Source organism: Macrobrachium nipponense, chromosome 34 (assembly GCF_015104395.2).
Source record: "Macrobrachium nipponense isolate FS-2020 chromosome 34, ASM1510439v2, whole genome shotgun sequence".
NCBI classification, from domain to species: Eukaryota; Metazoa; Arthropoda; class Malacostraca; order Decapoda; family Palaemonidae; genus Macrobrachium; species Macrobrachium nipponense.
Window position 1 is genome coordinate 1,529,708 of NC_061095.1, and position 19,856 is coordinate 1,549,563.

The following is a 19,856-nucleotide window of genomic DNA, read 5'->3' on the forward strand; positions in this document are numbered from 1 at the left end:
TTGTGGCACACGGATATTCCGCCTTAGCTTCACACCAATTTCTCATCATTTGCATAACTATCTGTTTTTCTGTTGTGTAGAAATTCTTTTAACCATTCTTCCTACTTTATCCACTATATTATGTTTTCTAATTTTCTTCGCTAATATATTATGATCTACCTTGTCAAAAGCATTTGCAAAGTCTAGATAAACCACATCTGTTTCATTTCCGCTTTTCATATTTTTGTATATGTTCTCACGGTGGACTAACAGTTGGGTTTGTGTACTTTTTCCGGGTACAAAACCATGTTGTCCTATATTAAACAAATTATTTTTTATTAAATGTTTCATAATATTTTTCTTCATTACCCTTTCATACACTTTCATAATATTTGATGTTTAGACTACACAGGCCTATAATTACTTGCCCTCTAGTCTTGCTCCACTTTTGAAAGTAAGGGTATAATTACATAATTTGTGCTCATCATAAATCTTGCCTGTATCTACACTTTGTCTTAATAATATTGCAAGTGGCTTTGCAATAGGATGAACTTCTTTCTTTAACAAAATAGCAGGGACACCATCAGGCCCTGCTGCAGCTCCATTTTTAATTTCATTAATAGCCTGCACAATATCAGCTTCACTAATATCTATGTCTGCTAAATATTCACTATTTTCATCCCTTACTTCTATATCATTATCTTCATTATCTATTGTAGGGGTGAATTCTCTCTATATCGTTCTGCCAATATGTTGCATATTCCTTTTTTCATTTGTTAATCTCCCTTCAATATTCTTTTTCTTAGAGGGCTATTTCTATTCTTCTTTTTTGCATATGAGTATAATAGTTTTGGGGGGGTTTTTTGCTTGATAAAAAAAAAAAAAAAAATTTAACTTATGGGTTTTTTCACCTCAAAAAGGGTTTTTTTTTTTTTTTTCTTCCCAAGGGTGCCCGTTTTTTTCATTTTCTTTTGATTGTATAATCTTTTGTTCTGCATTTCTATCTTACTTTTTAGTTCTATAACTTTCCATGCATTTTTTCCTTTTGCAAGACCTTTTTTCCACTTTCTGATTTTCTGGAATAAGATCCTTCTGTCTCTTGGTATGCATGACTGATGTTTTCTTTTCTTCTTCAGTATATATTTATCCACTATTTTCTCTAATGTTTTATATAATATCTCCGTATTTACCTTTATATCATCACTTACGAAAATGTTATCCCAATCTTTGTTTAATTCTTCATTTATTTCTGACCATTTTATATTTTTACTGTAGAAGTTGTATTTTTCATATCCTTCCCACTTTTTCATTTCTTGCTTATCTCTGTTTTCACTTGCTTTGGTATGGACTGTTAATTCTATGACATTATGGTCTGAAATACTCGCATTATAAGCTATTATTTCTTTAACATAATTCACCTCGTTCACAAATACTAGGTCTAAAGTATTCTCTTTTCTTGTTGGCAGGTGATTTATTTGTTGAATGTTGTATTCTAGTAGCATATCTAATAGCGTTTCGAATTGCCTCTTATCTTCTGCCCTACTATTACTCTCTTTTTTTATATGTATAAATACAACCACAATCTCCTATTCGTTCTTTCCAGTCTATGAAAGGAAAGTTAAAGTCTCCGGATAGGAGAATAGTCCAGTCCCTTGTGATTTCTACATATATCATATCCAATTTTTTTCTATTATTGTGTCAAACTCTTTAGTATTAGGGTGTCTATATATTACTATGTTCATTAATTTTTCAGATTCAAATTCTACCGCTATTAGTTCACTTTCTGAGTTACTATATTTCTCATATATTTTTCCTTGTTTTTTGTCTTTCCCATATATCGCGGTTCCCCCTTGATTCCTATTTTTTCTATCTGATCTATAAGTTTGGAACCCTTTTATTTAATCGTCATTCCCAGTCTCTTGGGATTACCAGGTTTCACTTATATTCATTATATCTATTTTCTTTTCAATTTGGGTTAGTTCTTCTAAGTACTCTATTTTTCTTTTTGAGTTACTCGTAACTAAACCCTGCGCATTCATCACTATGATGGTTTGCGTGTTTCTCCTTCATTTAATATGGGTAAGAGGAGAGAGAGAGAGATAGAGAGAGAGAGAGAGAGAGAGAGAGAGAGAGAGAGAGAGAGAGAGAGAGTTACAAGGATTAGGATGTCTCAAAGACTTATTAGTCCATCCGAGGAGACATCGTGAGAGAGAGAAGGAAGTGGAGACAGTGTGTGTGTGTGAGAAGATATATATATATATATATATATATATATATATATAGAAAGAGAGAGAGAGAGAGAGAGAGAGAGAGAGAGAGAGAGAAGGAAGTGGAGACACTGTGTGTGTGTGTGGAGGAAGAGAGAGAGAGAGAGAGAGAGAGAGAGAGAGGAGAGAGAGGGGGGGGGGGAGATGGAGACACTTTACGTGTGTGTGTGTGTGAGGAACAGAGAGAGAGAGAGAGAGAGAGAGAGAGAGAGAGAGAGAGAGAGAGTTACAAGGATTAGGATGTCTCAAAGATTTCAAAGACTTATTAGTCCATCCGAGGAGACATCGTGTGTGTGTGTGTGTGTGTGAGAGAGAGAGAGAGAGAGAGAGAGAGACGAGAGAGAGAGAGAGAAATCCTCCCTACAGAACCAAATGCTCCAAGGAGGCTAAAAAAAGACAACAAAAAAACTCATACTCCATACTTCTCTTATATTCTGACCTCAACCTTTGACACTTATACTGATCAGTAACCTCCCTCCTTTCCCCCTCTTTGCAGCCTGGGCATCATTGTGGTGCTGGTCAGCAACGAGAGGCTGGGTTGGGCTGTCAATGAAGCGCGCGTGAGCGTTAAGGACAACGTGAGGGACCTCGACACTTTCCTTAGGAACACCAAGATGCAGCTGAGGTACCTCGTCAGCAACTCCCTGGAGCAGACTGTGGATGCTATCCACGAGGATCTAGATGGTGAGTGGAGGAGGAGGAGGAGGAGGAGGAGGAGGAGGAGGAGGAGGAGGAGGAGGAGGAGGAGGAGGAGGAGGAGGAGAAATTAAAAAAAAAATCCCATAAAAAAACATGACATAATAAATACGCGCTTGACGAGTTATCCAAAAATGAATGGAGACTTACAGAACTCTTTTAATGCTCAAACACATAGCCAATTTATCATTTTCTGTTGATTTGTAGCACAATTATTCATCATATTTAACAATGTTCGCTTGTTTTTAATTATTGAATAATCATAATAATAATATCTCCTCCTTCAGACATAGAGTTCCTGTTAGGACGCCCTCTGCAGAGGGAGCTGGCTGGCGAGGCCCAAATCGAAGTGGCCCTGGACTCCTTACTCCATATCAGTAGCAGTGAGTATTATCTCCAAATGCCATTTTTTTTGGGGCTAGTCCTAGTTCCGTTGATACCTTGATATATCTTAATATATAATGATTGAAATTTGAGTAGCTACACGGTACGTTAGAGGATATATAATGATTGAAATCTGAGTACAAGGTACGTCAGAGGAACAACCACTAGGCTCATAACTTCAGCTGAATCCACCCTGAAGGGGAAATAGTCCTATACTTACTACTATGAAATTCAGGGCCTCTGTAACACGGTTTTTTGGATTTTGCTCCTTATCAAAGCATCGGATGTAGCTGAAAGTTGACATATGTATATTTTACAACTACACACAAATTTTGTCAGAATTATCAATAACCTAAACCCGATAGTTTTAATTTTTATATAGTAAAAATGATCTAGCCGACGCCATGGCCAATGATTGCGAGTCAAGAGTCGAAAAACATTCATTACGTAAGCAAGGTAAACATCGTTTTACGAAATGTTGCCCCGCCCATCCACCAGACAGAAACCCATTCACCTTATTCCATCGGCTCTGAAACCCATAGTAGTCAAGAATGGCTAACAGGATTTGGAATTGTCCCCGTGGTTGCAAAACTGCATTTGTCTTACGACTTGCAACTTTATACAGTCAAGAGAAAGCCCGTGGCCATACTTATTATAGCCTGAATAGGTAATTATTCAGTTTCTAGTTTAAATCCAATGTTTATGGTCTGATTTGTATTTAGCGTAACGTGATTATAATACTTGTAATGTCATTCAGGATTTGGAACATTTCCATTAACTATTCACTATGCCACCAAGAGAGAGAGAGAGAAAGAGAGAGATTGTATGTGAACAGTCTTTATATAACTATTTTGTTTAAAATAAGATTTATTTTTATCCAAAGTAAATACAAGCTTATGTGTGCTAAAATCTCCAGCAGACCAACGGATCATCCGATATGATATAATTTTTTTTCTTCTTCTTTAGTCTGTACGACCATGTTGGATATAAAGACTTTATGAATGGCGGAACGACACATAGATGTGGGTGGGGTATCTGTGCTAGCGTAGTAATACTACTGTGGCAGTAGTGCCGCAAAATTAGTAATAGCAGAAATATACATGAATTAAACGTTTAGGCCAACTGCTGGGATCCCTGAGGATCATTTAGCACTTCTTACAACTACTCGAGAAATGAGTTTATATAGCCAGAAGTAAGATTTTCTAATACAACAATGTCCATGATAGCCTTCATTGTTATCCTGAATTATAATGAGGCCAAAGTGGGTGGAGCCTCATGAAGTCATCATTCTGACGATAATTATTGGTGAAGGTCTAAAGCCAAAATACGGTACCGTCTATTTTTTTTTTTTTTTTTAATAAATAGGTAGATAGCCGATAAATAAAAATTGCTTGACATTGGATACAGCAGTTATCAAATCAAGCTTGTCTACTATGTCTTTGAAAATTACCAACTATTCCCTATACTCTGTTTTTTTCCATCTGTCCATCCGCCTGTGGTGTTTTTGTATGGTAATACTGCGTCCCGGGCTTTAGATAGTTACGCTATTTGTAAGTTTTAGGTAAATAAAAGGATATCTGGGTGTATATTTGCAACTGAAAAGTGTTTTAATAATTTACTGTATGCAAATTACACCGTTAATATTCGAAATAGGATATTATTTAAAGACCAGGAAGCAGTGTTACCATGCGCAAACACCACAGGGGGATGGACAGATGGAAAAAAACAGAGTATACATCTTGACAATCTGATTGTGACCTATAAAGTAGATTATAATTTCTTAGGGCACTTATTTTGGGAGTTAGACTAATAATCAAAGTGTTTTTGTATTTATCAACATATTTTGTTGGTTAGTTCATTATGACAGTTATCAGTGGAGAGGATTCAGAGTTCATAAAGGTGTACTGCTTTGCTTGTATTTAAATTTTTGTCATTGTTGCCAGAGGTATAGCCTTCGTTACGTATAGCCAATCATCCATCGAGAAAGAGGGAAGAAATGCTGTCATAAGTTACGTAATGAGTGCGTTCGAAACCGTATCTCTGAGTAAGTTGGCCCGTCTTCAAAAAAAGCCACTTTTACATTATATACCAAATTTATTCAACCTACGTAATGCAGAATACAGTCAAAATTTATGTGTAGATATAATGTGTATTCTGAATAAGCGTTATATCTATGAAATGCATAGATAAAAAGTTATTGCCAAAAAACCGTGTTACAGAAGCCCTGAATCTCATAGTAGTTCGATCCCAAGGGCATAGGCTACCTGAACATCTTAGCCTAACTTGGCAACGCCAACAGAATTAACCTGTCCTAAAGTAAAGTTAACAAAAAATGTAACTCACAAGATCTGTATTTAATTGTAGGCCTAGTGGCATTTTGCATCTCCGGTTTTATCAGTTGTTTTAACGTGGAAATCACTAAGTATACCATAAGAAGCCAACTTTGAACTGCTGTCCTTTGATATACCTAACCTATCCTGTCGAAAAAAAAACAAGATAGATAAAACAGAAAGATAAGTATATAGATAAACAAATAAACAAAGTATTCCCACTAAATTTACTTCCCAAAACATTGCAAACATGTGAGAATCCCTACAGCTAAAGTGTTAGCAGATAAGCTAAAGATTCTTCCTTTTAATACCTAACATAGCTCAGCTAAACCTATCTAAACTGTTCTTAGTGTCTCCTAAACATCACAGAATCATGACTATTTGGGTTATTAATGGTAAGGGGATTCACAGTTGGCAAGAAATTGTTGAAAATTGTAAAAATTCTCCTTCTATTCTCATCTCTCAGGTCTTCGGGACATAGCCGGTCGCATGAGAGCTTTGGAGGAGTCGAGGTTGCAAGCAGCTGCCAGGGCGGAAGAGGTAAGGAGAGAGAGAGAGAGAGAGAGAGAGAGAGAGAGAGAGAGAGAGAGAGAGAGAGAGAGAGAGAAAGGAAATAATTGAATTTGAAATAGGGAAGAACGTGGAATGAACGATTTCTAGGAATAAATAAATGGAGGGGAGATATTAATCAAAATAAAACATCCTTAGACTTAACGTCATTGGAATGATTTTTCCAGCTCACTTTGTCTTTTTTTTTAAACGGTTGAAGTGAAAGTAATCCAGCCTGAACGAGAAATGATGGAATACAAGATGACACGAACCAATAAAACATACTTTAATAGATATCAATTGTTTTTCTTTTTTAAAGTTACGAGGTCGTCTGTACGACCTGTCGCAAGACATCAAGAGGTTCGTGGAGAGGTGCACGCCGGAGGACGCCGAATTGTGCAAGTCTCTAGACCACCAAGGGCTCGAACTGGAGGCCAGATTTGACAGTGTAAGCCTGACGCAATTTCCTTTTTTACGTAAATAATCGCTTCGTTAAATGAATAAAAATCCAAACAAACTCGTAAGAGTTGTTATACCTTTAATATTTTTTGGTGGCAGAGGTGACTGACTTAACGTTAAACTGAACGCATACATATAGGTCTAAAATGTTACGCTAAATTGAACGCATCTCTACGCCTAAAATGGTTCCGGCTACGGATACATTTTGCTAAATATTTCCCCCAAGAGCTATTAACTTTCATTAACTTGAATGAAATCTCATATAGAAACAACAAAACGTCTAATTTTATATTAATAATATGAAATGTTTAATTTTTGTCTTTCCAGTTCTCCTTCTCGGAACAACTACGTCTTCTATCGGCGGTTGAAAACCACAACCTGACGGAGACGGCTAGACACGCCCGCCTGGAATTCGAGAATATTCCTGCTTACGTGGAGGTGGTCACCCGGCAGACGAGAGAGGGTGAGGAGAGATGTTTCTCTTTCTCTCCGCTTCCCTCCTGTTTCTCTCTCTCTCTCTCTCTCTCTCTCTCTCTCTCTCTCTCTCTCTCTCTCTCTCTCTTTAATACATTCAGTAACAGATAGCAGTACTATTGCGAACACACCGCATTTCTCTCTTTCTCTCTCTGCTTCCTCCAGTCTCTCAATCTTTCTCTCTCACGGGCACACGCTCTCTCTCTCTCTCTCTCCCTCTTAATACATTCAGTGAGAGATACACTAATACACATACACAAATACTGACTGACGTTTTCAGAAATCATAGGCCTAGTGCATTGTCATTTACACGGCGCTCTCCCCAGTTCATTTAAATTAATCGAATTACAGTAATTACCGTTCCTGTCAGGCTAGCAAGATTATTATTAATTGAAATACAATAAAAATAACTAAACAACGTTAATATTCGGGTACTCACTCACACACAGGTAATGGGTCTACTCCTTGTTCCACTAGACATGGCTCTTTTGTCTACATCTCGTAACCTTACGATTATTATGCTCATTTTTCAGTCTTCCAGGATGTCAATTCTCCAAGTGATTAACCAGAATATAATGAATTAGAAAAAGAAAGACACACACACACACACACACAGAAGACACACAGTCGAACAAACAACAGCAAAATAAGTCACCGAGTCGAACAGTTAACTATAGACTCATAGACTTTTTTTCCAGGGAAAATAAAGCTGTCATTTGTCGCTGCCTGACGTAAGACTTTAATGTCAATTTCCTTCACGAATTTAAACAATATAACAATTAATCGCACGTCGTATATCATCCATAGAACATAACTGAGATAAACCTACCAGATTCGAAACAGTTTATAGACCGAAAACTTCACCAAAAGATAAAAAAAACCATTTTAATTTAACAGTTAACTAGACTCATAGACCGTTTTATTTTCCAGGGAAAATAAAACCGTCATTTGTAGCTGCCTGACGAAAGACGTTAGTAAGTCAATTGCCTTCACGAATTTAAACAATATAACAATTAATCCCACTTCGTATTATCATCCATAGATCATAACAGATAAACCTACCAGATTCGAAAAAGTTTATAGACCGAAAACTTATCCAATTTTTTACCCCGACAGATGTCAAGAGAGTCGTGAGGAACTTCCGCGCCAGAGTGTACAACAAGGTCAGAGGTCTGGACGACGTGGCCTTTGACCTGGAAGTCCGAACGCGGGACATGACCTGGAGGGTGGACGAAGCCGCTGCCAGCCTGCAGGAACACGAGATCTACAGGTGGTACATCGGTCTAGGTGAGCGCTCACGAGGTTGCTAGTCCACTGAAGTTTATTGTGTTGGAATGGATTTAGAAGAAGGCGACTGATTGATTGATTTATGTCTATTAAAACTGGCGTCACAAGAGGAGAGATATACAAGGGAATAGCTGACAGAATGGGATTAGTGGATGAAAGAGAAATGATTAAAAATATTGGTCTAAGTAGGCAGAATTCGGTTTATGGTATTTTATGATAAAATGGATGGAGGAGAAGGAGACTGATTGATTGATTTGTGGCTATTAAAACTGGCGTCACAAGAGGAGAGATATACAAGAGAATAGCTGATAGAATGGGATTACTGGATAGAGAGAAATGATTAAAAAAAATCTATCGTTTTAAGTAGGTGCTCTCGATTCTACCAGAATTCGGTCTATGGAGTTGTATGATAAAAAATGATTGGAAAAGAAGGGGAAGAAATAGAATAACGAATAAAATGAGGAGATAATGAAGGGAAATGATTAAAAATTCGCCCTTTTTTTTTCCAGTCATCGCCCTGAGCTTAGCCTTCGTGTGGACGTTGATGACCATCGGCCTAATGTGTGGTTGTTGCTCGCACTCGTCCTCCCAGGCGCCAACGGAAAGATCGTGCATCTCAAACTCCGCAGGGCAGACACTCATTTCGTAAGTTTCCTTTCAAGGATCTTATTTAAAAAAGGGTGGTTGCTGCTAGGGCGTGGGGAGTGGAGGGAGGGGTAGGCACCCCCTGTCGTAGTATGCTTGGTTTTTTGTTGAAATGCTTTAACATAGGAACGCCCGGAACCGTGACGAGTGTGATGTTGATTGCCAATTTTTTCCGAGTTATTTGAATAGAGAATTAGTTTCGGATGTAAATAATGTTTTTTATTTGTTATGTACAATTACAAATATCAAATTTCGACTTGATCAAACATTATTAACATATAACTTTCATCATTAGCATCGAAAAAACTAGTGACAAAACTAGGCCTAAAACCCCAAAGCAGTCAGAACATGGCTTCATCATAGGCCTACATATATGACCATCTCAACCCTCTACTTATAGGTCAGTCTTCTTCATGTTCCTCTTCTCGGCGATCCTGTGGACCGCCGTGGTGGCCCTCTTCGTCGTGGGCGCCCACGCCCACGCCTTCATCTGCCACCCGCTCTACGAGGAACCTTACTTCCCGACGCTGACTCACCTCATCGACGAGTCAGGGATGGTGTCCAGGGGGCCTCTTCTGAGCAACGTCCTCCACAAAAACAGGAACGTCCCCCTCAGCATCGGGCACGTTCTCAGGTGAGCCACGATATCACGTTCTCAGATATTATATGAAATAATACTGCAATCTCTGGGCCTAAACTAAAGAGCATTAGACACTCTTCCGCTATGAATTTTCTTGGAGTGATCTAGCTGCGTAGATCTGTTCATTCACTATCATCATCGTCACCATAACAGCCAGTGCAAGGAAGGCGAGGCAGCCTACCACGTCTTCAAACTGAACCACTACTTCGACATCGAGGCGGAGATCAACCCTCACACAACCCTAGACTTGCGGGAACCCTTGGGGCGCCTCAACGTCAACCTGTCCCACGTGGAGCTCCTGTCTCCCGAGGCAGAGGCCCATCTGGACTCCTTCCTGCGCTCCATCAGGATTGATATGGAGCCCTATAGGAGGGAGGTGAGGTCTAGAGAGAAAGAGAAAGGAGTTAACTTCTTAATCTCAGTGGTGCACTTAATTTATTTTCAGCCTAGACTATTAAATAACTCCATCAAAAGAACAAAATTCTTAGCGATGACTTCCATTTTCAAACAATTGGGCATCATTCTGTCACCAGTTGGCAAACCACTTTTGGTAGTGTACACATTGTAATTCTGATTTCACCCATCGGGTGAAAATGGCCTATACAAACGATCATTTTGATTTTGATTTTTTTCACCAGATGGAGAAGCCACTCGTTCGGAAGAGCCTGCCAGCACTCACGGAGCAGATGCAGAACATAGCAGGTCAGCTGAGGTCGGTCAGTTCCTCAGCGGAGCTTTTCAGGATGGTGGCCCGGACGCGGAACCTAGTGAGCAACACTCTGTACCCGCTGGAGAAACGCAAGGTGGGTGAAAAGGGAACCTGTTATATATATTTTAGACTCTGAGATGATGCGTTTATCACCATAGGCCTAGAAGCAAGATAACCCTCGATAGAGAATTGCCCAGTTATCTGGTGTTCCAAATACTAGGCTTCAAAGTAGACCAATATCACACTTAATAAAACATTTTTCAGTCTACTGGTAGTTCAAACAACTGGCTTTCCTCTGATAAACGAGATAAATCTCTATGTGAAGATGTAAGACATAAAGCAGTGTCTTTAACATCAAATCAAATTATGGACAGAGCGTTTGAAGTTGCCTAAGAATACATTCTTATTCTAATGCAGTTTCTGGGAATAAGCCATATATAAAATAATATTTTTATGTCCAACTGTCAGCAGCTGAAACTACTCTAATTATGTCTCTTGGACACAACAATTAGTGCATATTTTAAGCTTTTATACGTTTTGTAGGCATACTTTGCAGAAGGTCAGGCATGTAGACATTTATCTTTATTGATCAAGCTCAACAAACCTTAAGACAATCCCTTAGGAGATCATACAGAATTAATTCTCCTATTTCTCTTCTTACAGGAAGACGTGACGTACCAAGTGGCAACTTTGGACATGGAGGTGATGCCTCTGCAGCGTCAGATCAACCAGAGTTCTGGCCACCTCAGGACGATACAGTACTTCATCCATAACCACGGTTCCTCTTTGGCTGCGTCTGTTAGTATTAGCCTGTTAGGGCTTCTCTTAGTGAAATTCATACCTGCACCTTCTGTGTTTACAGCTCAGTAACTGCAAGTTATTTTTCATTGTCCAATGATAAAATTTTTTTTTTTTTACACTTTTACATTCCAGAAAGCCCGGTCTTACGTCGAGAGGATTCTGAACTACCCACGCCAGTACGCTGATCACGTGAGGAACTCGGCCCTTCACCACGTGGCTCCGTGCACGCCTGTCTGGAACCTGTATGATTCGGCTCGTGGTGTCTCCTGTAATGGGATAATTGAACCTCTGGTGAATAGTCTTGTTTAGATATTTTCTGTGCTCAATTAATTTAACTGATTACCATTAAAACCAAGACCCCAGATCTAGTATGTAAGTCTTATGTTAACTTTTAAAAGCCCCAAAAGCTGAAAAAACTAATGGCAGTTGAACCCAAGAACTGAGAAACACTTGCAAAGCTACCTTGCTTCCAAACTGGGGTTTCTAAATATCAACATGTCCTCCCTTGGCCAAGAGTTTGGTCTGCTTAGTCAGCTGACTCTGGTGAGCTTTCAAACACAATTTGGTAAGAATATCAACTGTCAAAATTATGTCATTTATGTTTGACTATCTTGAACTCTTGAAGATGTTCCATAAGGTAGAAGACCTTACGATCACTATTGCGCATGTGGAATGCTCAACAATGTTATTCATTTCATTCAGCATTTATAACAGACCACTGAACAGTCAATTCTGTCAACATTGATAGACCTTTGCAAAAATCATCAACCAAGTAGTCTTATATGCCATGTTGAATGAACTATATTTAATGGAGATATTTACCTTGATAAATTTCATCCCCCAAAAACATTTTATATGCCATCCGGTGGGAGCTTTCGTAACTGCGACAAACAAAAACTTATTGCATCATTTCCCATGCATCATTTAGTCCTTAGCTCACACATCAGCTCCAGCCCTTGTGTTTCTTTCTCGAGATGTAACTTCAGAAAGTCCAACTCCAAAATCTGCTGCATGTATAACTTGGGTAGATTACTGATCTTATTTTCCTCTGTGAAATCCCTGTTTTTCAGAATGCTCTTTGGTTGGCTACCGGATGGTGCCTGCTGCTGTTCTTACCAGCGATATGCGTGAGTCTGAGCCTGGCGCGTTTCTACCTACGCATGGACTACGATGATGATACTCTGCCCTTGTGAGTATGGCATTCATTATGAATAATCATAGTTTATGTATGTTACAAGTCAAAGACAAGGGCTCCAGCATGATGCAATGTGAAGGGTAGCCAAATGCAAAGATTTCTTCCATGCCTGAAACGACTGTGGTTATTTTATCTGAACATTATTAGTTAGTTATGAAAACTCTGGCAATTTTCTTATTTATCGAGTACACCCAATACATTCTGAGAGTTACCATTCAATTTTAAGTCTTGTCAATCAATCTCATCAGAATACAGTGGTCCCCCGTATTCGCGGGGGATGCGTACCAGACCCCCCCCCCCCCCCCCCCCCCCCCCCCCACCCCCGTGAATAGTTAGAACCCGCAAATGTTTGGAACCCCTATAAAAATGCTAAAAACAGCCTATTTTGTTAGCTAAAACTCAAGAAAAACCCACTAAAAATTTTCATACTTGGTTTTTTATTAGTTTTATCACAAAAAGTGCATTTTATGATGAAATTGATAAAAAACCCAGGAATTTGTTGATATTTCTCATAGAAAAATATAGCGAATGTGCAAATTTTCCACGAATAATGCGGGGAAACGTACCCGAGAGAAATGCACGAACGTGTGAGTCCACGAATCTGGAGAATGCGAATACGGGGGTCCACTGTATTGTGATTAGACAACATTGTTCTGGTTTCTGGGAATTTAGAATTTTTACAGTGGGTACCCTTTAAGCAGCAGTTGTACTATATTTAAGGGCCTTCCAAGTGTCTCATTTCGAGAGCAAAATAAAGAATCTGCCTTTCTTAATATCAGGCAATCAAATGGCTCCCCTTCTGGGTCACAGACTAACGTCCAAACAACAGAGTCTGTTATGTGGGCCTCTAAGGATAATGGCAAGAGGCCTGCGCGTGGTTATCAAACTCGCCACCAGAATGGGTAAGGAAATGAACAAGATCAAATTTTGTCCCCTGATTTTAGTCCCTGTTTCAAGGTTCATTTGCTACTTGTGTATGTCAAAATATAAATGATGCATTACATCTTGGAAAACACGTAGCATAACTTAGCAACTAGTCCCTGTAGTACCAACTTACCAGTACCAGGCGTGGGCTACAAGCTAGTGTGGCTGCCTCACTCCCTCCCTCCCTCCAAATTTTGGTTACTGGGAAGAAAGACTCCTCCCTTGATTCCAGACCTCCTGAGGAGGAGAGAACCGAGCAACTTTATGCAACACCAAGGAGGAGGTCTCGTTCCAAAAGCCAGACTCGATCCAGGAAGCCGTCTGGCTCCACCCAGCCCTCCCGAGAGGTCTGCGACCTCATCGCCGGCGTCCAGGTGGCCACCTGGAGAGACGCCTGGAAAGCCGGTGCCAACTTTGTCACCATGGAGCTCGTGTCTCGACACGTTCACCGATCCATTGACTGGGTTCACCACCACTGGAACGATGACCCGAGGGCACTCGCTGAAAAGCTGGCTGCTGCAGCGGCGAGGGAAAACATGTACAACGAACCTGGCCCGCCAACAGACACCACTGAAAAGTCTGAGTGCGGTAACTGTTGTGACGGAACGTGACCGGCAGGTCCGTGTCCCAGCATCTGTCAGTGACACACCAAGGATCTGCCTCCTCTTCTGCACAAGGTAGAACTTATTTAGGCCCACAGTATGCCCACGCCCGTTGCTGTTATAGATCTGTTTCTTGATTGATACTAGATCGTACGACGTAGCGTTCCACCCTTTCACGTGTAGACGTCACGGGGAGACTAACGTTGTATGAATGTGTCTCTTTGTTGTATCACTTGTGATATAGATTGGCAAAGGTTTGACAAAACTGTTAAGATATGTAAATACTGTTAGACGGCTATAAAAGACTCATGTGCTTGGTGATTCACAAAAGTATCAATAGTTCTTTTACACAGATTTTGCTTTGTGCGATATTTTGCTTGGCATTTATCTAGGATAGTGTAAGGATTTCAAGTCATCTGACCAACACTGCGGCGTCTTACACAGGTGTCCACCATGCAAAATAGTTTGTTTAGCTTTAAGTGATGTTAAGTGCACTGGACCTATTTAGTTACACCTTGGATTGTTCTATAATTGCAGTCAAGAGAATCTTGACAATACCTAGCCGACAGGAAATGGGTTCTCACTGTTATTCAGTTTGAAGTTTCCTGAGACCAATCCTCTGTAAAAGTGCAAAATGATAAAGTCTTTTAGCTTTAATGAAGACCAAGAAAAATCCTTCCTTATTACTAGTCTTTGAAATTATAAACATTCTCAGACATCGAGTTGTTCTTCAGGAGTTTACAATAGCTACGCAAGTTGCATGGACATCAGCATTATTTTCTACTATTAATATTATTATGGTTACTTAAGTTAAACACTTAGAAGTTATCAGGCTGACTTGGAAACACTTCAGTAGAGCATACTGCTTTCAGCTTCCATTGTGCTATACAGCTTAGAGGACAGAAATTGCCAACATCTAGAAGGTAGCCTAGACAGAGCTCTCCCCAGTAGAGAGTAGATCCTTTCTATAGGCAACTGCCGCGCACAGGTAGTGAAGTAAGACTTTTTCAAAGACTAATCCTTTGCACTCTAAAGTGATTTTACATCCTCAGGAACGCGCACTGGTGATCAGCAGCAAGAGTCTACAGAGGAGGTGACTGGCCAGGTTCCTGGCAAAGGAACTCTGTGATACATGCGTCACTGTTTTAGAATCCTTGGAAGTTCTGCCACGTTGTCCTTCTTCTTCTTCTTCAGGGTCCATTGGCCGACGACATTCTTTTGTTTATAGATGGGGGGAAGAAGACAATGGCATTTCTGTACACTTTTAAGTTATTTGCATGTAAATGTACACGTTTCTGCTCTTCTTTGGGAAGAGCAAGAGAGCACTCATTAGTTTGTTATCACGAATGAAATATAAAGGGAACCATATGAAACATTAAACAATTATCAATTGACAAAAGCATGCCCTGCAACGAAGGATAAATTGCATATCTGTTGTTTAAATTGATTTTCGTGTCAAGTTGGCACTCCTGCTCGGAGGTCACAGATATTTCGGTTTTGATATATAAAAAAAATCCTATAGAAATCTACGTTTAATGACAATTTGGGAATATCACGATTTATTTTTCACTTGCACAAGTAATAGAAAAAATATAAAGATGGCATTTACAATATATAATGATTGTGATACTTGATTTATGCACCTGAAAGAGTGCCAGCTTATATATATATAATATATAACAACAGAGTGCATCTATGCGTATAAGCCTTCAATGGGTGAAATGATGTGTAAAATATTTTCATTTGCCAGGATCTGAACATCAAACGAAAAAAAAAAAATAAAAAAAAAAATAAGAGCCTTGCCTTACTTTTACATCCAGTAAAATGCAGTGGTTGTAATTTGTAAATATATTTCCTGAAGCTTTTCATACAAACATTGTGGATAGATTCCGTAGTTAATGTTTGATGTTTTTTTTTCTTTTTTTAAATTGGACTTGTTGTTAAACATTGTGATAAGCGGGCCACCTTTTAGCAAGGTGGCTGACAGAGACAGCCTCTTTTGTACTTTAGGTATGTATACCCATTTTTAATAAACTTAAGGGATGAAATAAAACTCTCCGTCGTGAATTCTTCTTTTTTTTAAATTCCCTTTTTTTTTCTAATCAAGTACTTGTTCATTTCGCAGAGGAAGGCGGCAGAAGAGGAAGCCACGGAAAGTGATCCTGTCTTTGTTTACGTTTTCATGGGAATGTTCTTCTTCTTCTTCTTCTTCTTCTTCATTGATCCCGTGAGGAATTGAAGAAGTCTTTCAGTGACACAGCTCAAGCTTTACAGGTTTTTCACTTTCTCTCTCTCTCTATGTCTCGTATTGTTTCCTTTCTCTAAACGAATCACTTCTTATCATCACTTCTTTCATATATAACAACGGTTCGTGCACATCACTCGAAAGCTGGAAATGAGGATCAAGGCGAGCTCTTACTAAAATACATCGTTGTACTTTATTTTTTAAATCAGCCACTTGGATCATCATCATCATCATCCTCATCAACCTGTTTGTTGCTTCTGTTGGTGCCTGACACTTTTCCTCAGTGTCTGTCACACGTCAAATAAAAAAAAGAAAGACACGCGTCATGTCTCTGCACGTACACCATAAAACATGAAAACAAAACTTACACCATTTCTTAACATTAGATATTGCATTTAACCGATAAAAAACAAGGATGAGGTCTTTATTAAGACGAAGTTCGCACTTAGAACACCCACTGAGAAAACGATCACAGGTAAAAAGTTCATTGTCAAGGATATATTTATATATATGTATATATATTTTGTCTCTTTTCCGTTGGCTTCCTCGTTCGTGCGTCTTCCTCCCGAGGTATAACGAATTCTGGGCCGGTGGCAGCTGCGAACGCGCCCACCATAACAAAACAAAGGGTAGATTCGTTAGTTTATATAGGTCAGGTGATGTGGAACACCCACTTCTTGGTTTTTTTGTAGAGCCCGCTGTCAGGTCAACAACGGGGGGTCACGACAGGTCATTTATGGTCAGTATGGAGTTACCTGAAGGTGTACGGGGTCATGACAGGTCATTTTTGGTCAGTGTCTAGTTACCTGAAGATATATGGGGTCACATCAAGTCATTTTTGGTCAGTGTGGAGTTACCTGAAGGTGTACAGGGTCACAACAGGTCATTCTTGGTCAGTGTGGAGTTACCTAAAGATATACAGGGTCACGACAGGTCATTTTTGGTCAGTATGGAGTTACCTGAAGATTTATGGGGTCACGAGGTCACGACAGGTCATTTTTGGTCAGTGTGGAGTTACCTGAAGATGTACGTACCAACAAAATGAGCCTTTTTAATGTCTGCAATGCGAAAGAAGGTTGTTGGAGACGAATTTTGACGAAGCCTCTCTATGCAAAAAATCTTTTTGAGCGTTCCTCTCTAAGTGCTGGAGGAACGAACAACGGTTGTGGCTACAACAACAATAACAACAACAACAACAACAACAACATGTATGATGACGACAGCAAGAGTGATTTATAATCATTTTAATGGTGTTGGGAATGGCAGAGATTGGAATAATAATAATGATAATAATAATAATAATAATAATAATGGTGTTGGGAATGGCAGAGATTGGAATTAATAATAATTAATAATTAATAATAATTAATATAATAATAATATAATAATTAATATTAATTTAATAATAATAATAATTATAATAGTATCTTTACAGGGTCAGTTGAGAGAAGAATTGCTGTAGTTTAGTGATACCAAACTTCTGGTAATAATAATTAAATAAAATTAATAAATAATAATAATATAATAATAATAATAATATTAATAATATCTTAATAATAATATAAATAATAACATAAACTTTAACATGAAAATTAATCTAGTATCAGGGACCAAATATTATTTACATTACCCTTCAACACTCAACTGTTACATAATGTTTTTGTACAAAGCAAAATTTATGTTCAACAAGATATAATGAAAACATATATAAAAACTCAGTTCCACACACATCTTGTCACAAATGAAATGGCAAACATTGCAAATTACACAAGTATGTTGCTATTACATAGAAAATAGCTTTAATTTAATTTAATATATTTACTATCCAAAACTATTTCGTGTTTTTGTCTCTTGTCATCTTCAAAGAAGTTATAGATTCTAACAACATTCAGTGCTGTGTCAGGAAGTTTTTTTCTTTTTAATCTATTAAGTGGTATTTTAATGTGGCACTATAAATGGAATTTGAATGTGGCACTAATGGAATTTCAATGTGGCACTAAATGGAATTTGAATGTGACACTATAAATGGAATTTCAATGTGGCACTATAAATGGAATTTGAATGTGGCACTATAAATGGAATTTTGTGGCTCTAATGGAATTTCAACGTGGCACTATAAACCCGTTTATAATTTTAAGTTATGGTGACAAACACGTGTTCACTATCTTTTGGAATTCTCTTGAGTATAGTCATAAAGTTATCCACAATCTCCTACAGTGATTGTGAAATCACTACAGGTGACTGTGATTCAGAAACTGTTTCACAATCTCCTACAGTGACTGTGATTCTGAAACTGTGTCACAATCTCCTACAGTGACGGTGAAATCACTATAGGTGACTGTGATTCAGAAACTATATCACATTTCTATAGTGACAAACTACAACAAAAACCAATAGCAAATTGACAATTTTCATCAGTTTTACAATCTTGATATATTTAAAAAACAAAATGAAAAACTCATCGTACATGGCTATTAATTAAAAAAAACTCATCATACATGGCTATTAATTAAAAAAAACTCATCAAACATGGCTATTAATTTAAAAAAAGGCATTTCACAATGACATGTGGTATCTCACAGCATCACAATCATCGTTTGTAATCTTTGTAATCAGTTACGGAAGCTGGAATGACTTCCCTGGTGACCCTTTTTCTGGGTGACCCACATGACCTGACCTAACGGTTGGTAGTTTATTCAAGGATCGAGGAGGAACATTGAGACAGGAAATAAACAACTATACATCGGCTGGTTCCCACAACAGGTTTTTAAGTGCAATTTTGCGTCGTTGCTGTCAATATCTTCGAATTGAAACTATGATTCAATTTTGTCAAAATCTATTTATTTTGCTTTGTTATTATTAGTTTCTTCTTAGCATTAAACATACAGGATTTCACGACTGATTCGAGGTCAGTTTTATCTTTTTTTTTTTTTATCAATTTGGGCTCTGAGAGGATCGTTAAATTCCTTCCGAATTGTAGGAACCAGCAATAACTACTCTATGGACATTATTGCATTTACCTAATAGCTCCAAAAAAAAAGAAAAAAAAATAAGTCCACTCGTCTCATCAATTTATCTCTTCTTTCTTTCTCCTAAACAATTGCATATGATGAAATAACCAGTAACTGTGTTGATATTTTCTTTTTTTTTATCTAAAGAGGCATCTATACAACATGTCTAAAAAACCTATAGTACATGATTCGGAGCTGACTGATTCATAACAATATATTTTTTTTTTGTGTTTGTGTGTTTGTGTTGGTGGGATGGGAGAGATGAAAAAAAAATTGAAACACTGTTCCACTTTGCAATGTTGACGCGACTTGAATAAAAAAAAAACTTTTTTTTTTTACAGAAAAATTTCTTGCAATGTGAGATTTGAAGAGCACAAGAGGATTTCTTACTACGATACACTTTTTTTTATTTTATTTACATCCGGGACTCAAGACCTCTCGAGTATAAATATCTCACACACGAGAAAGAGAGAGAGAGAGAGAGAGAGAGAGAGAGAGAGAGAGAGAGAGAGAGAGAGAGAGAGAGAGAGAGAGAGAGAGAGAGAGAGAGAGACCTTTTTAGAGGTCTTCTGAGCCTTCTGAAGAAGAAGAAGCAGACGAGAAATCGAGACGTGGATTCAAGAAGGAGATCAGATCAGCCCGTGAGATAAATATACTCT

General features: G+C 38.4%; 1 protein-coding gene across 4 annotated transcripts in view; it reads left to right on the forward strand.

The window, feature by feature from the left end:
- Positions 1-16,008, forward strand: part of LOC135207803 (prominin-1-A-like) — a 29,238-nt gene extending 13,230 nt beyond the window's left edge. The window contains exons 4-19 of one of the 4 annotated variants that reach the window (XM_064239659.1): positions 2,743-2,930; positions 3,230-3,325; positions 6,123-6,196; positions 6,525-6,653; positions 6,992-7,127; positions 8,255-8,425; positions 8,935-9,070; positions 9,471-9,704; positions 9,864-10,086; positions 10,349-10,513; positions 11,083-11,217; positions 11,353-11,511; positions 12,291-12,409; positions 13,195-13,317; positions 13,572-14,016; positions 14,994-16,008. In XM_064239659.1, the coding sequence (XP_064095729.1) occupies positions 2,743-2,930; positions 3,230-3,325; positions 6,123-6,196; positions 6,525-6,653; positions 6,992-7,127; positions 8,255-8,425; positions 8,935-9,070; positions 9,471-9,704; positions 9,864-10,086; positions 10,349-10,513; positions 11,083-11,217; positions 11,353-11,511; positions 12,291-12,409; positions 13,195-13,317; positions 13,572-13,950 (2,467 nt within the window). In that variant the 3' untranslated portion in view covers positions 13,951-14,016; positions 14,994-16,008. The remainder of the gene's footprint in view (positions 1-2,742; positions 2,931-3,229; positions 3,326-6,122; positions 6,197-6,524; positions 6,654-6,991; positions 7,128-8,254; positions 8,426-8,934; positions 9,071-9,470; positions 9,705-9,863; positions 10,087-10,348; positions 10,514-11,082; positions 11,218-11,352; positions 11,512-12,290; positions 12,410-13,194; positions 13,318-13,571; positions 14,017-14,993) is intronic. The other 3 variants (XM_064239660.1, XM_064239661.1, XM_064239662.1) reach the window with 3 other exon arrangements.
- Positions 16,009-19,856: the final 3,848 nt, after the last annotated feature.